The sequence below is a fragment of the Cebus imitator genome, unplaced genomic scaffold, assembly GCF_001604975.1.
Source record: "Cebus imitator isolate Cc_AM_T3 unplaced genomic scaffold, Cebus_imitator-1.0 Scaffold288, whole genome shotgun sequence".
Lineage (NCBI taxonomy): Eukaryota > Metazoa > Chordata > Mammalia > Primates > Cebidae > Cebus > Cebus imitator.
In genome coordinates, this window is record NW_016107603.1 from 1,710,553 (window position 1) to 1,728,958 (window position 18,406).

At 35.2% G+C, this 18,406-nt stretch overlaps 2 protein-coding genes across 4 annotated transcripts in view; one reads left to right on the plus strand and one right to left on the minus strand.

Moving 5' to 3' along the window:
- COMMD10 (COMM domain containing 10) overlaps window positions 1-18,406 on the plus strand; it is a 213,141-nt gene that overhangs the window by 126,513 nt on the left and 68,222 nt on the right. The window lies entirely within an intron of this gene.
- LOC108285043 (non-histone chromosomal protein HMG-17-like) lies at window positions 11,523-13,391 on the minus strand. Its single transcript, XM_037729052.1, has one exon. It carries the CDS (start codon window positions 12,540-12,542, stop codon window positions 12,270-12,272), a length of 273 nt encoding a protein of 90 aa, XP_037584980.1. The 5' UTR covers window positions 12,543-13,391; the 3' UTR covers window positions 11,523-12,269.

The window sequence follows — 18,406 nt, forward strand, 5'->3', positions numbered from 1 at the left end:
TTGGTAGAGACGGGGTTTCACCATGTTGACCAGGATGGTCTCGATCTCTTGACCTCGTGATCCACCCGCCTCGGCCTCCCAAAGTGCTGGGATTACAGGCTTGAGCCACCACGCCCGGCTTTTTTTTTAATTAGTTAACTTTTCTAGCCTTTTAGTTACAGGATTTATTTTGTATACCTCATATCCATATGCACATACACGTATATGCATATGTATTTATACGTGTGTAAATACAAATATGCATATAGATCTGTATGTATGTACACATATAGATACACGTGTGTATATGTTTCTATGCATATCTGTGTGTTCCTTTCTAAGTAGTATTCTATTTCATACCTTGGTAAAATATAAAATTTTAAAAATGAGGTCACGATGGCTTATTTTAAGAAATAAGTTGTTATAACAGTTTCTTTCAACTTCACCTCATGAGTATTAAGAGTATGTATTTTTAATTTAACATTTTAACATCTATTTGATTTTTATTTTCTTGATACTTTCAGTTACATATTTGTTATACATTATTCTCAGTGTTTATTTCCCTAAAAGACTTTCAGTCATTTCCACTGATTCTTTTTCCTCCTTTGTTGGTCTGCATGCATCATTTGTATGATAGTGTCTGGAAGTAAAAGAGCAGTTTAGAAACAAAGTGGAATAAAATTTCATGATACTTAATTCTGAAAATTGTTTTCTGAAATTATTACCTCGTTGCTGAAATGAAGATCTTCAAGTCAAACATTTGGGACATCAGCTCCCAAGGAGCTTCATATTTAGTTTATGGTGGGGTATGATTGTGTATTTCACAATATTCATGAAGGAAATTTCTATAAATTTGTTATAGATTATAGGCTAGTGGAACTGTTTAAATTTCTATTTATTTGTTTCATTGAGTAGCCTTAGAGTTGAAACAGCAGTTTCTATTTTTTCTCATGGGTCGACAAACCCATATGCACATTTATCATTGATTTCTAGCACTAGAAAAGCATAGAAATTAGAGACAGTGGCTGGCGCGGTGGTTCACGCCTGTAATCCCAGCACTTTGGGAGGCCTAGGCAGACAGATTACCTGAGGTCAGGAGTTCAAGATCAGCATGGCTAACATGGTGAAACCCCATTTCTACTAAAAATACAAAAAATTAGCCAGGCATGGTGGTGTGCACCTGTAATCCCAGCTACTCAGGCAGCTGAGGCAGGAGAATTGCTTGGACCGACGAGGCGGGGGTTGCAGTGAGCTGAGATAGCGCCATTGCACTCCAGCTTGGGCAACAAGAATGAAATTCCATCTCAAANAAGAAATTGGAGACAGTTGTTCATGTATTTAAAGAAAGGAGAATATTCTTGGAGGATATAATTGGTGAAATAAAAATAAAATTCATATGTACTTTATGCAAGATAAACTGCAATAAGAAAACCTCTTTGGCAGATTTTAAAATCAGTAATATACTCCAGCCAGTGTGTGATAATTCAGTCTAACTTCCTTTGAGAACCCAATTCTGTTGGACTGGTAGACATGAGGAAGCAACAGCTCTTCTTTCTCCATCTCCCCCAAAAAATTGTAAATAGAAATGTTGTGTGAAAAAAACTTTAAAGATACAATCTAGTTTTTTTTTTCTTTTGCTATTTTAATAGGCTTTTTTATTTTTTTAAGAACTAAGGTTACTGAACATATGAGAGAATCTCAAGTACTTTTCATATGTTTTTGCTCTCCTGGAACTGGGTTATTTGAATCAGCAAATTTCTCTATTAATAAGTATGATTATATTACTATGTATGTTACATTCAATCTAGAATACTTGCTTTTTTTTAACTCCCGTGGTCTTGAAATAAGCATATAGGCATTTAATTTTTAGGAGTTATAAATGTCTAATAGCTGTGTTTTACATTGATATGACATTGTTTTATTACTAGTAGTTTAGATGAATCTGTATATCCAAGTTCTGAACCACTGAAGTGAATAATTCCATCTTAACAAAGGACATGAGTGTCGTGAGAGATCTCTTAACTTTCTGGATTCTTCTTTTTGGTGCTTCAAGAAGTTGTATAAAGATAATATTGATGTACTCTTTTATTCATCAGTTTCTCTCAACTGATGAATAAAACAGAACATTGAAGTATCTGAGAAAGAGGGAAAAAATCAGTATTTCAGTATTTTTTCTTTTTTCTTTTTTTTCTTGAGACAGAGTCTCACTCTGTCACCCAAGCTAGAATGCAGTGGCAGCATCTGGGGTTCAAGTGATTCTTATGCCCCAGCTTCCCAAGTAGCTGGGACCCCAGGCATGCACCACCACACCAAGCTAATTTCTGTATTTTTAATAGAGATGAAGTTTTACCATATAGGCCAGTCTCTAACTCCCAGGATACTGCCTCAGCCTCAGCCTCAGCCTCAGCCTCAGCCTCCCAAAGTGCTGGGATCACAGGTGTGAGCCACCGTGCCAGCCAAAAATCAGTATTTTCTCTATATCACACTCAACAACCTTTAGCATTGCCTCCCATTCTTTCTTTTGGCTGTTATTTAATGAATCAAGTATGGGTGGGACATTGTGTAAATCTCTGGGAATAAGAGACCTTCATAATTCCTGCTGTTATGGAGTTGCATTTTAGTAGAGATGGTAGATAAGAACATGGGCTTTTGAATTGCAATGCCTGGGTTCTATTCTTGGTTGTAGTTGTACTGCTTACTAGTGAAATTGAACAAGTCACTTCATTATTTGTTTCCATTTCCTTCTTGCCGAAATAAATAAAACTCTATCTTAAATGAAATGATGTATGGGTTAAACAATGCATGTAAAACATTTAACACTGATGTTAGAAAAGGGAACATGCAGGTTAGTATCTCTAACCATGTTGTAAAAGTGATTTGACCAGCTCTATTCAGTTATAAATATTTTATTGCACTTTTGGAGCCTTTTCCAAGTCCTTTATAACCTTTGGAATACGCTCTGTTCCATTACCCCTGCCAAAAAGAGCTCCTGTAATTCCACCATGTCTTGGAAGCTTCCTCATTTAATATCCCCTGGCTAGCCGTTCCTATACGTGAAGCAGCCACGACTCCTTGTTATGCACTGTGCAATAATGAACAGTTATTCTCTCCTTGTACATGTTGCTAATGTGGATTATTTATTTGAGTTCTGACTCTTTGGCATCCCTTCAGTTATTTATTATTTGTTTATACTCTTAAGTTCTTAGAAGGATAGGGATCATAGTAATCTACCTTGGTCTATGTGATACTTGCACCTTAAGTATTTGATAATTGAAATATGTAAAAGCAGTTTCAGTGGAGGTGAGCACAGGCTTTCTTTTTTCATTGAGTAGAGATAGAGGTGACCACACATATTTTCTTGTTTTGTGTTTTACTAAGCTTTCTCTGTGATTGAGAACAAACAGAGAAGTCTGAAAGGTTTCCGGTTATTTTATCTTTTGGATGTAGAGGCATACAAATTTCTGTTGAATGCTTTGTAAGGGTTACCTCTTTTATTCTTAAGCTTTTACACAATTATATCTGTGTATTTACAGGTACTGTTTATCCATTGTAATTGTAGTTCATTTGTTAGATCAAACATTGGGAAAATCTTTAGTTGTGAATGGTGATTTTCTAAATTTTTACTTTTGTTTTGTTTTTTAATTTATTTATCAGTTTCTATCTCACTTTTCTTTGTTCTTGATGTACTAATCTGATTCCTCTTTCACAGCCATTCCATTTTTTTCAAGTCTTACCCTAAAGCCTTTTAAAGTGATACTATTAGATCAACTTTTTGTTTGTTTGTTTGTAGTTTGCACATCTTATGCTGTACTTTGACTAATTTAATAGATAATTACTTTTTTTCTTATAATTCTGCGTGGAAGTATAAATTTTAATTTTCGTTCCCCTGTCCTTCATAAAAACATTAGATTAAGTTTAATATTTTCTAGTTGCTGACTCAGGCTTTGTAAATTTGGTACTTAATATAATAGTTTCATTGTTTTACAACAGAAAAAATTATCTTAACTGACCACTAACTACATAATAGCCAGTTTGGTGCAGGAAATCTGTAGTTAATACTGATTTCAAAATAGTGTTTCTTGGCAAATCACAACCAAAAGCCCTGAATATTCTGTATGATTTTTAGTTCTAAGGAAGTACCTTGCAAGTATTACTGTTAGTCTCACTTTGTAGAGGAAACAATAGACCAGGAAAGTTAAAAAGACTTATTTGTTTATTCATATGGCTAGTACGTGTGGTACTACTTAACTGAATCCATGCTTCTGCCTCCTAGTTAAGTGGTCTTAAAACACTAAGAAAAAAGCCAGCATATAAAATTCAATAGCAGTTAGTAGCAAGGAATGCAGTGTTATCTGAAGTCATAGCATGCTTGTTAAAATATATTCAATTAACTTTCTCAACACATCTCTTAAAGATATGTTTATATATTTAAAATGTTTTTGGACAGATCTATTTGGGAGTCTTCTTTAAGATGTGTTAGCTACTCATTCACAGAAATGGTGACATGCTAATTTTACAAAACTTTTTTTATAGTTACTCTTTATATTCTGGTGCAATAATAATACTACACATTGGGTAATTTGTAAAGAAGAGAGATTTATTTGACCTATAGTTCTGAAGCCTGAGGAGTCTGAGAGCAGGATACTGGCATATGGTAAGGGTCTTCTAGCTGCATCATTATGTGGCAGAAGGCATCACATCAAGAGGAGTTGTGCTTAGGAAACAGAAAAAATTGGGGCCAATGTATTCTTTTCATAACTAACCCTCTTCCTTAATAACTAACTCACTCCTGTGATAACAGTCTTCATCCATTCATAAAGATAGTACTCACATGACCTAATCACCTCCTATAAAGGTCCCACCTCTCAATACATTTGCAATGGTAATTAAATTTCAACATAAGTTTTTGAGGGGCCAAACCATAGCAATTACCTATTTTTTAAACTTAAGCATTTTATGCTATTAAAATTATGTGTGTACATATATATGTGTGTGTGTGTGTATATATATATGCACACATACACACATAAACATATATATATGTACACACACAAGCACACATATACAGGCATACTTATGTGTTTATATGTGTATTTATAGATCTTTTTCCTAGGAAGATGAATAATTACATTTTAAAAGTCATTGATGGTAGGGATGACAGCAGAGGAAGCTGTGAAATACAATCTAAGTAATATTATAGAGAATATGTTCAGTATTTTGAAAACTGCTCAATAAATTAGGGTGTATTTGTTGACAAGTAATAGATCACATTACAAACTTACTATTAGATATTGTTATCCATCTAGTCAGCATTCATGAATAGTCTGTGGTGATCTGTGTGTTTATATTCCACATCCAGTCTATCAACAAATCCTATCATCTCTGCTTTCAGAATATATGCTAAATGCAACCACTTCTTACTACTGTTATCACTGCCACCTTATTAAAAACCAGGTTTTACTTATTTACTATATGATCTTGTCCAAGTGTTTATAGTGTTAGGATTTTTCTTTTCACAATCATTTATCGTAGATAAAGAACTTATTTTCCTCTCACATAGTACATTAAAAATAGAAGCAAGCAAATAATTTAAAAAAAAGCTTTTTTGCTTTGCCTAATGTTATTCTTCTCCTAGAAAACATAATAATAACACATGGTTAAAAGAACAGAATTCAGGAAGGAGATTTAATATTTAAAATTATTATTATATTTAATACTATTTTAGCTTTTTATCAATGCTTGGTATATTTTGTTAATTAAATATTTCTAAATTTTGGACAAAATCACAATGGAATTATTATATTACAGAAAAACTGAACCAATAAGAGCTGGTTATATCTCTGTATAATTATGTTTATACATGTGTATGTATGTGTGTATATACAGTCATGCATCACTTAATGACAGGGATACATTCTAAGAAATGTGTTGTTAGGCAATCCATTCCCTTTGCAAACATCATAGAGTATACTTACACAAACCTAGATGGTATAGCCTACTACACACCTACGCTATATCACATAGCCTGCTACTCCAGTGCTGCAAACCTGTACAGCATATTACTATGCTGAACACTATAGGCAATTATAAGACAATGGCATATTTAAACATAGAAAAGGTAATGGATTGCACTACCACATTACGATGGCTACAGCATCACTAGATCATAGGAAATTTTGGTTTATTTTAATCTTATGGGACCACCATCGTCTGTGCAGTTCATCATTGATCAAAACATCATTATGGAGTGCATGACTGTATAGATATTTGTTATTTATTAGCACATTAATATGAATTTGTATAAAGAAATTTCTAGTAATGCTCAAATAACATACATAGATGCATTTTTAATTGCTTCTCAAATATGTGGAGACTTTTAAATAAGTAGATTCCAAAGATCAAAGCAAGTTTAATACATGTCTATTTGCAGCTATGTTACACACACATTTTCACTCTCTCTCTCTCTCATACACACACACACACACACACACACACACACACACACACACAGAGTCAACTGTTCATTAAATATTAATAAGATTATATTAGGCCGTGGCTCAGGCCTGTAATCCCAGCACTTTGGGAGGCCTAGGTGGGCGGATCACAAGGTCAGGAGTTCAAGACCAGCCTGACCCACATAGTGAAACCCCGTCTCCACTAAAAATATAAAAATTAACCAGGTGTGGTGGCATGTGCCTGTAATCCCAGCTACTCAGGATGCTGAGACAGGAGAATCGTTTGAACCTGGGAGGCAGGTGTTGCAGTGAGCCAAGATCGCACCACTGTACTCCAACCTGGGAGACAAAGTGAGACTCCATCTCAAAAGAAAAAAAAAAGATTATATTAAACAATGATATTCAAAACTTAAAACAAACATACAAAACAATGAAGTGTGATAGCTAAAAGCACATACTTGGATCAGATAGAATGACATTTGACTTCCAGCTCTGGACTTTCTGAGCCTTGATTTTCTTATGTGTCAAGTAATAATACCTACTTCTTTGTGTTGATTAAAATAGAATGTATGTAAACTACTTGACATGTTGCCCTGTACACATCATACGAAGTAAACTATTACTATCAGTATTTTAATTCTAACTTCCTCCCCCTGAACACAACTTGGTAAATATCCTTTGGGTTTCTGTTCCAGCTTTCAAAAGTTGATCTAATTCATAATGTAACTTAGAGTAATATAAATAATGTCATAGAGTGAAACAACCATCTGTAGCAGTGGTTTGATGGGAAAATACAGTCATAGCTACAATTTGAAAAACAAGAAACTTTATTTTTCCCTCCTGAAGTTATAAAAGTAGAAATAGTAATCTTCTCTCCAAGCATCCTTTTATCTTTTGAAGAGTATAAGTAAATATATCTACACAGCCAAGCCAGTAATGGTCCTTACAGTTGCCTGAGGATTGAGGCTTTTTGCAGAGCAGCCCTGCCAGGGGAATGAAGATCAGGAATGAGGTTCCAGTGACAAGATACTGAAGTGCCGTGTGTGTGACTGAAGTGCCATGTGTGTATGTGTGCGTGCATGCATGCAGAATAGAAGGGGGTTGGATAGAGAGGTTCGTGTGCCTGTAAAGTGAAGAGATAGGCCAGGGTGATAGATGTATAGAACTTCTGATTTTAATATAAGCATGTAAACTGTATACTATTTTATGAAATTACTCTTGAAATTTTTTTCAAATTAAATAATGAATTCACATTTTATGAGACCAACTTTAAGAAAACTAGTTGGATTTCTAATGGTTTGCTTCAATATAATAGTGGTGTATCATTTAGTACAAACATTGAAGACTATCAGAAAATCTGTGTCAGAATTTTAATGATTATAGACTGTGGAATATTCTATATGTATCTGACATTATAATTACTTGTTCTGGGATATCCATAATAAAATTTATGTGATGCAGTTTTTTGGGTCTGTATTTTCAGGTATAATCCTGGTGTGAATACTCTTAGAAGATTGGGTCTTTGTATTTTATCTCTGTAAATTCCACAATGATAGGAAGCTAATATTGTTAGGGATTTAATAAATATGTTAATGACTATCTATAAAGATAATATGCTTTTTTTTATTGGTTTGTCGTACTTTATAGGCCTGCTTTCTGCTAAAATACCATTATGATATAACTTGCCAAAGAGCCCTAGCATATGAAAAAAACAGTCTACCCTTTTTTATTATGAAAACTTCAGAGACCTTCTGAATATATTAGTGATTACCATTAAAGCACTAATTAATAATTTTTCCACTAATATGAGTTGTACAGATGCCAGATTCAAACAGGTGTGAATACTAGGCTCCTTTGCTAGTTGAGCTCTTGTTACTTCACATCAGTCTTACAGCTTTCTGTTAGTGTGATTCAAATGTGGGTCTTGACAGATTAGCATAAACCCTGGGACCTCTGGGTCATGGTAAAAATAATCGCTGCATATTAAGGATCTATGTGAAGATTCTTAACCTGTATAGGGTCTGTGTTCAGAAGATCTATGAAGCTCCTGAAGTTGTTTGCCACATTTTGTATATATATGCATATACATTTTTTCTGTGACCCATATATGAGTACTTTCAAAGTCTGTAACCCATGAAAGGTTAAGGACCAATGGATTTGTAACCTCTTCAGAAGTCTTTTACATTGAATAATCATTTGCCATTGCATTTCCTTGCTATATTGCCTATACTTCTGGAAAAACATAGATACTATGTATTTTTTTATCAGCCTTATTTTAATTTTCCAGAAAATTTGTGGCCTTTTCATAATACAGTGTTATTTCTTTTTTATGTGATTCATATTTTAATACTAATGCCAGGTTAATGTGATTGATAAAATGTGAATGATTTATGAAATTTTATTTATATACCTGAATTTGTTATTAAAAGGGACAAAAAGGAATTTTTTTGTATTTTACATTCAGTCCTTTTCATGGAAGAGAATATTTTAAAAGAACTTTGGCTTGAATTTTTAATTTTCATAATTAGTAAAACCTGCTTTTATGAAAACACAGAACCCTCATTCACTCTGTAACTCAAACAATAATAGCACATTAAATAGGGCAGCTTAAACAAAGGTCGATTATTGTGTTTGTGAATATTTCATTCTCTTTGAATTGGACTTGAGAGTCAACCTTTGTCTTTAAGCCTTTATTGCTTTCTGGACCTTTGTGTTGCCTAAGGTATGCAAACTTCTTAGAAAGTAGAACCATAGAGTTGTAAATGAGCAAGGGAAGAAATAGTAAATAATAATTATAGTCTCATCTTCATTAATGTTTTTAAACTAGGCAATGAGTAATTTTACAAATACAGTATCCACTCTCATGGAATTTACCAATTATATTAATGAGCAAATGTGGAGCTGTTTTGCTAATGTGGGAATTAAATTTTTGAAAACAAAATTTTTTTATTCTGTCACCAAAGAAAGAACTGCATTGGTTATGTTAATAAATAAAAATAATAGAATAAACAATCATTCATTGGATGTTTAATTGTTATAGGCACTTTTACATATTACCTTATTTGATCTTAACTAGTGTAAGAATTAAGAAGTAATATTGTCATTTTGATGAGAAAACTAAAAAATGTAGAAGTTTCTTCAAGGTGTTCTATGTGACCTTCAAAACAAGGCGATAAATGGCTGTTACTAGTCATGAATTATAGGGCTGGAGATTGGTTGAGATATTGGAGGTCTTTGTGTCACAGCCTTCTATGCAAATAGAGAAGGATTTTCATAATAGTTTGTGTTGTTTTCCCTAAAAAGTAATCCTTAATATAATTTTTTACCCACATTTGTTTAGTTTCTTTTGAAAGAAAATATATTTTGCGGATATATAATAATTACACTTTTTCTATCTCTTAAGGTATCAGCCTCATTTTTAAATAGTGTTTGAATCTTCAAATAGATATCAAATTTGGGTGTTACGGAATATAAAAAAAAGAAATGAAAAGTATAGTCAACATTTTATACAGATGTTAAGTATATAAAGTTTATATTAAAGAAAATGCTTCAAAATGTTTTAAGTATTATAGCTAGTATTTATGTAGTATGGAAAAATTTGTTTAGTGAGGGAGTCATTACTGCTACATCTAGCTTTTCTAACATTTGAAAAATTCATGAAGATTATCAGATGCATCATGAGGTCAGGAGATCGAGACCATACTGGCCAAGATGGTGAAACCCCGTCTCTACTAAAAATGCAAAAATTAGCCGAGCGTGTTGGCATGCACCTGTAGTCCCAGCTACTCAGGAGGCTGAGGCAGGAGAACTGCTTGAACCCGGGAAGCAGAGGTTGCAGTGAGCCAAGATTGTACCATAGCACTCCAGCCTGGGCTATAGACCAAGACTCCATAAAAAAAAAAAAATTATTTATATAACTATAGTACTTAATTTAAAATTAAATAGCATTTTCTCTTATTCTCATTTGTCATTATTCTTTTATTATTTCCTATTTATTTGGAATCAATGTGGAGTCTTTTTAAAAAAAATAACATTGGTTTTACGAAGAAAATTTGGAGATGAATATTGGAAAATATACTAAATACCTGGAAGGAAAATAAATTTTTTGTCCTTCTTAATGTAGAGGTCAAAATAGAAAAACTATTTCTAAAGCTACCATTCTTGGGAAAGGAAAGGCCTTATCATTTATAGAATTTGATATCAAGGGAACAGTTGTTCTAAAGTAAAACAATCCAAACCATTACCACACTGATAATTTTCTTCAATTAGACAGGCTAGAGCCTTAATCCTAAAAGAACCCCAGTATCCAGTATCTTTGCCTACATTTTTAACATTAAGGAAATACTTTTTTCTTTTATTTATATTTTTAACCATTACATGATATTTTAATTACTGGAAAAAGAACAGACAGCAAATTAATCAGATTTCACATTGAGGAAGATTGAGTTGTATGTTAACAAAAGATAGGAAAAACTGATCAACATAACATGTATACAATACTTAAATGGACTAGACGGTTTGTTCTTGTGCTTTCAGTAGAAACAAAACAGATTTGATGTTCTCATAGAAATAGTGCCATAATAGGTTATGTTTTTGTATAAGACCCATATTTTCACCAGAATTATTACAAACGTTACAGTCATCAGCTAATGTTACACGTCTAGCATAGAAACTTCTAAAGTGGATGTAAATTAATCATATCAGTTCTAAATTACAATTTTGTTAACATTTTTAACCTGTTCTTCAGTTGTTACACTATATTTTTAGTTCAAAAAAAGATAGAATTTAGAAGGATATTTCGAGGGGATAGATTTTAAATAGGTCATTTTGAAGACACTTTTGAGTAGACGGAGTCACTACATAGTCATTAAAAAACAGAACTTTACATATTTTTATAAACAGATTTTTAAATTCTAAAAGTAATAAGTGACCATAGGGAAGATTTGGAAAATACAAACAAGTATAAAGAAGAAAAAAAAGTCCCCCTAGTCCTGCTGTCCAAAATCAACCACTCTTTTTTTTTCCCCCAACCAAACTGTATCCAGCTTTATTAAAGATTCTTTCCATAAACATGGTATTTCAGGTAGGACATGGGCAGACAGTTGTTAACAGTATACAACAACTTTCAAACTCCTTTCTTCAATGGACTACCAAAAATCAGAAAGCCACCATAAAACCCAGTGAAGTCATCATCTGATGTTCCAACAGGGAAAGTTGAGAGTGAGGGCTGACATTTCACATTTAGCATGTTGTTTAACAACTGTTCACAAGCCGACCCTGACATTCAGGAAGTGAAATGAAAAGGGCAGAATGTATCTGAAGATCTACAATCTAGAAATGGAACCACTACTCTTTTGACAGGTGCCATCTCAGTGGCATCACTGGGAAGCCCAGATTGCCTGACACACTGGTAACAAATGACTGGGGGTCAGGTCCCGACAGATATCTGGGCTCAAGGGATTTAAGTCTATGCCGAAAGATGGAAAAGGAGAAGAGGACATAAAAACAAATTTGTTTTTCCATACCACAAGGCTTTTGTGCCAAGACGGCCATGTGTGTCAAAGTCAGGGAATCCCTCTTCCTGAGAGCCAAGAGGAAGTCTCTCAAAACTAGAAGGGAAGGTGTTTTCCTCACATCAGTCCAGCTTCGGAGACATTGTATTGGTGACATTATGTCCCTTCTCACAAAAAAACAACAATGAAGTGTTCTGTGTGCTGACAACATAGCCTAAAAAAAAATTAAAACAAAATTCTGCATTTTTATAAAACTTGATAAAAATAGTATTTCAAACTGTACAGTCACCAGAAGCACGCAGTTATCAAAAATGCACACACTTCACTTGGCATCTCCAGCACCTTCAGCTTTCTGTGCCTGGTCTGTTTTGGCATCTCCATTTTCTGCAGGGTTATTCCCCTCCTTGCCAGCATCAGCTTTTCCCTTTTCCCCTTTGGGTACATTCTCTCCCTTCTTTGCAGGTGCCCTTTTAGGCTTGGGCTCTGGCTTTGGAGGAGCAGGTTTAGGAGACAACCTCATGGATCTCCTCTGTGGTTCGTCCTTTACCTTGGCTTTATCTCCTTTAGCATCCCCTTCAGCCCTTCTCTTGGGCATGGTGGTGGTGGCGACAGGGCGGCAGCGAGACGTAGGTGCTGGGCGTGGGATGGTGCAGCATGCCAGCTTTGGTCAGTCCATCGTTCTCGCCTCTTCTTCACACTGCTCCAAATCAACCACTCTGATTAGTAAACTCATTGACTATTGTGTACATTTGTTTGTTATTTTTCACAATTAAAAATAGTTTTTTTCTCACACAATTTCAAAGGATGCTTCCAATGACAGCAAAATGCAGTTTTCTACAGAAATTTATCCAACTTGATAAAACCAAGAGTTCTTTACTTAGGACAGGTATATGGGCTCTCTGTAAGAGCTTCCCTGATTCCTATTTCACACAAATTTTCTATTATTCCAGATTTTCAAATGTGCTTAATTACTTAATAAATCTAAGTCATCAACTGAAAAATTATGTTTCTAAATTTGTGGCATCTTTAGTTAATGCTTAAAAACAACAAATAATAACAGCTGATACCTATTATCCTATGGGAGTCTGTAAAATGGGTTTAAAAAAAAATTCTTTTTAAAGGGTCCATCTACTAAATGAAACCATCCCTGTAAACTTATAAAATTAATGAGGGAAGAAGAAAGGAGGAGAAACAAAAATGAACCAAGCTTGCAGCACATTCAGCATTAATCACTAGGTCAGGTTTGCTCTCTAGTCTGCTAGACCTTAGATTATAGTTCTCCTTAATTGCTCCATACGTAACAACTTGAACATTATGAAATATTAAGTTTTCCCTTTGAGATTTTTTTTAACTGTTCCAAAGGCACATCACACCATTAAGATATTATTCTTTTTTTTTTGAGATGAAGTCTCATGTCACCCAGGGTGGAGTGCAATGGCACAATCTCAGCTCACTGCAACCTCTGCCCCCCGGGTTCAAGCAATTCTCCTGCCTCAGCCTCCTGAGTAGCTGGGATTACAGGTGTGTGCCACCACACCCAGCTAATTTTTTGTATTTTTAGTAGAGATAGGATTTCACAGTGGAAAATGATAGAGAACCCAGAGATAAATCCGTTTAGTAAACTCATTTTTGACCAAAGTGCCAAGAACATACATTTCTTATAGGACAGGTCGGGTGTTTGATGAAATCTCTCATTGTTTGGGAATTTTTCTTTCACATTTGGAGGATATTTTCACAGGTTATAGTATGCTAGGGTAAACATGGTTTTTGGGTTTTTTCCCCCTTTAGCACTTTAAATGTGTCATGCCAGTTTCTCCTGGCCTGCAAGGTTTCCTGTGAAAAATCTTCTGCCAGAAGTATCAGAGCTCCAGTCTATGTTATTTGCTTTTTTTTCTCTTGCTGCTTTTAGGATACTTTATCCTTGATCTTTGGGAGTTTGACTATTAAATGACTTGAAGTAGCCTTCTTTGGGTTAAATCTGCGTCTTGTTCTGTATCATTCGTGTACTTGGATATTGACATTTTTCTCTAGGGTTGGGAAGTTCTCTCTTATTATTCCTTTGAATAAACTTTCTGCCCTCCCCTTCTCTTTTTTTACCTCCTGCTTAAGGCCAATAACTCTGAGATTTGCCCTTTTGTGACTGTTTTCTAGATCTTGCAGGTGTGTTTCTTTATTTTTTATTCTTTTCTTTCGTCTCCTCTTATTTTCCAATAGCCAGTCTTCAAGATAACTATTTCTTTCATCTGATCAGTTCTGCTGTTAAAAGACTCTAATGCAATCTTTAGTATGCCAATTGCATTTTCAACTTGAGAATTTCTCCTTGATTCTTTTTAGTTTATTTCAGTCTCTTTGTTAAATGTATTTGTTAGAGTTATGAATTTCTTCTTTGTATTATCTTGAATTTCTTTGAACTTCCTCAAAAAAGCTATTTTTAATTCTCTGTCTGAAAGATCATGTACCTGTTTCTCCAGGATTGGTCCCTGGTGCCTTATTTAGTTCATTTGATGAGATCATGTTTTCCTGGATGGTCTTCATGCTTATTCAAATTTCACCTGTGTCTGGGCATTGAAGAGTCATTATAGCCCTCCCAGTCTGGAGTTGTTTGTACTAGTACTTCTTGGGAAGACTTTCTGGTTATTTCCAAGGACTTGGGTGTTGTAATCTATTCTGTATGTGCCTTAGGGAGCACCACAAGCCCAGTAACACTGTGGTTCTTGCAGACTCATAGAGGTACTGCTTTTGTGGTCTTGGATAAGATTCAGAAGAATTCTCTGGATTACCAGGCAGAGAGTCTTGTTCTCTTATTTTCTTGTAAACAAATGGAGTGTCTCTCTCTATGCTGAGCTGTCTGGAGCTGAATATGGTGACACAAACACTTCTGTGGCTACAACCGCTAGGACTGTGCTGGGTCAGACCTGAAGCCAGCTCAGCATTAGGTCTTGCCCAAGGCCTGCTGTAATCTCTACCTAGCTACTGCCTGTGTTTGCTCAAGACCCTTGGGCTTTAAGTAGAAGTTGGCAAAGCTAACCAGGCTTGTGTTCTTTCCTTCAGGATAGCAAGTTTTCCCAGTCCCCAGGTGGGTCCAGAGGTGCCTTTTGTGAGCCAAGGACTATAGTCTAAAACCTTAGAGGTCTACTTAGTGTTCTGTTGTACTGTGGCAGAGCTGGCAGTCAAAATATGAGAAACAGTCTTTCTTACTTTTCCATTCCCTTTCCACAGGCAGAGGAGCCTTACCCATGGCCACCACCACCACAGGCCCATGGGGAATACTGCCAGACTACCTACTGCCAATGTTTCCTTAAGACCCAAGGGTTCTTCAGTCAGCTTATGTTGAATGCTGCCTGACCTGGGACCCACCCTTCGAGGCAGTGGTTCTGCTCTAACCCAGGGAAGGCCTAGAAATGTCATCTAAGAGCCAAGGCCTGGAATTGGGGACACTGAGCGACCACTTGGTACTCTAATATCCTGTAGCTGTGCTGGTACCAAGGGGCAAGACAAAGGCTTCTTTACTTTTCTATTCACTTTTCTCAAGCAGGAGTCTTTTCCCATCGCTATTACAGTTGCAAATGTGCTGAATCTCACCCAAAGCCAGCAACTCTCAGTGTCTCATGCAAGCATCACCCATACTATCTGGCTATCGCTGCTGATTATTCATGGCCCAGATTCTTTAGTCAGCAAGAGATGGGTCCTGCCAGGGAGGGGTTCCTCCCTTCTGGCCCAAGGTGTGTCTTGAAATGTTGTTGAGGAGCAAGGGCCTGGAAAGGAGGCCCCATGTCTCTGACTTGGTACTCAGTCCTACTGTGGCTGATGTGGTATCGAAGATGCAAAACAAAGGCCTCTTTACTCCTCCCTCTCCGCTCCTCAAGCAGTAGGAAGGAGTCTCTTTTGGAGCCTCAAGAGGTGCTGTGTGAGGTGGGGGGAGGGGTGACTCAAGCACTCTCTTAGCTACCTTAGCTGGTATTTTAGTGGTTTGTATGTTTTCCCAGCCTCTGGCTCTGAGCCTAGTTCAGCACTAGGACTCACCTAGGAGTTGCAGTCCTTGTGGCCTAGACCTCCTTTCAGGTTTATTTAGATCATATATTAGTCCATTTTCACACTGCTGATGAAGACATATGTGAGACTGGGTAATTTATAACGAAAAAGAGGTTTAATGGGCTCGCAGTTCCATGTGGCTGGAGAGGCCTGATGATTATGGTGAAAGGTGAAAGGCACATCTTACATGGCAGCAGATGAGAGAATATGAGAACCAAGTAAAAAGGGAAACCCCTTATAAAACCATCAGCTCTCGTGAAACTTATTCACTAACATGAAAACAGTATGGGGAAAACTGCACCCATGATTCAGTTATCTCCCATTTGGTCCCTCCTATAACAACGTGGGAATTATGGGAGCTACAATTCAAGATGAGATTTCGAAGAGGACACAGCTAAACCCTCTCAGATCCCCAGAGCACTTTAGCCCATGGTGATGAATCTAGCTGGAACTCAACTTCTGACTTCTGGGGAGTGGGCAATTCCCCTCTGCTTAGGGCTGGTCTAGATGCTTCCTCCGTGGTTGGGCATTAGCTGAGTTCAGCCTGGTTTTGCTTTCTGCTATAAAGTATTACTGAGTTTAATGCAATGTCTCACAATACTGTGCTCTCCCTCTCCCAAGCAGACAGATTATCTCTCTGCACCACACATGGTCACTGCCTAGGGGATGATGGAGGGTTGGTGTCAGCAATTCAAGACTCTTTCCTACCCTCTTCAAAGCCTCTTTCAGCCATATGAAGTTAAAACCAGGTACTGTAAGCACAAACCTGATTTTTGGTTATTATGAAGGTGTTTCTTTGTGTGTAGATAGTTGTTAAATTGGTATCCTTGCAGGAAGAACAATCAGTGTAGCCTTCTATTCTGCCATCTTGCTCCATCCCACTGCAATTAATTTTTAATTTTGACCTTGTAACCTCTGTCCTTGCTAAATGTGTTTGTGTATTCTAGTAATATTTTTTGTAGATTCCTTAGGGTTTTTTACATACAGGATCATGTTGTCTGAGAATACAAACTTTTTACTTCTTTTCTTTTTGCTTTTAGTTTCTTCTTCTTGCCTTATTCCTTGTTCTAGAATCTCTCATTCAACTTTGAATAGAAGTGTTATAACATACATATACTTGCCTTATTCCTAAAACATTTAGTCTTTCATTATAAGACATGATGTTAGTTGTAGATTTTCCATATATTCCTTTTGAGGAAATTCTCTTCTATTACTGCCTAGTTGAAAGCTGCTTTTAATGATTTTGTTTATTCTTCAAAAATTGGAACAGTGATATAATTACTATTATATTGCCTTATATTAGTAATTAAACTTTTGTAGACCTGATTTTTAGAGCAATTTTAGGTTTACAGAAAACTTGAAAAGAATATACAGCATTCCCATTTATCAACTGTCCCCCTTCCCACAGTTTCTCCTATTATTAACATCTTGTGTTAATGTGGCACAGTTCTTAAAATTAATGAGTTAATATTAATACATTATTAACATATATTTAATATACTGTTATAACTTTAAATAATCATATTTATCTATAAAATTTTAAATTATGTTAAGAAAGGAAAATTAGATTTTCTTTATATTTACTCATACCCTTGTTTCCTATAGTTTTGAGTTGCCATCTAGTATCATTTCTCTTCCGACTGAAGAATTTCTTTTAACATTTCTTATAATATGTTGTCTGCTGGCAACATATTCCCTCAATTTTTGTTTTTCTACATATATGCTTATTTTACTTTCATTATTCAAGGCTGGCCTTCCTTGGTGTAAAAATACCAAGAAATGCATTAAATATATTGTTTTAATTCCTTTGGCTGTCATGGTTTCTGATGAGAATTCAGCTGTCTGAATTATCATTTTTCCATTTATGGAAAGTGTGTCATTTTTTTCCTGGTCCTGTTACACATTTGTTTTTTATCTCTTTGGCTTTCAGCAGTTTAACTTTTATTTCTAGGAGAAATTTTCCTTGGGTTTATATTGGTTAGATTTTATTGAATTTCTTGGACCATAACCTACTGTTTTTCATCAGATTTGGGAGTTTTTCATCTACTATGTCTATAATTTTTTTTCTCCTTTATTACTTGTCTTGCTAAGATTCCCCTTAAATAGATATTGGATCATTTCCTGTGATATCACAGGTCTCTGATGTTCTGATTATTTTCCATCAGTCTTTACTCTCTCTCATTTTTAGATTAGGTAGTTTCTCTTAACTGATATACAGTTTTACTGATTATTTGTTGCTGTGCTCATTTGGTGAATATTTTGTTTCATTTACTATACTTCTTAGATGTAGAATTTTCTTTTTTTTTTTTTTTTGTTTTTTTTTTTTTTTTTTGATTTTTTTTTTTTTTTTTTATTTTTTGTATTTTTTTTTTTTTTTCTTTGAATATATTTATAATCGATTTTTTGAATTATTTTATTGCTTAATTC

Coding starts and splice junctions, on each gene's coding strand:
- LOC108285043 (XM_037729052.1), bottom strand. CDS start 12,542: ATGCCCAAGAGAAGGGCTGAAGGGGATGCTAAAGGAGATAAAGCCAAG.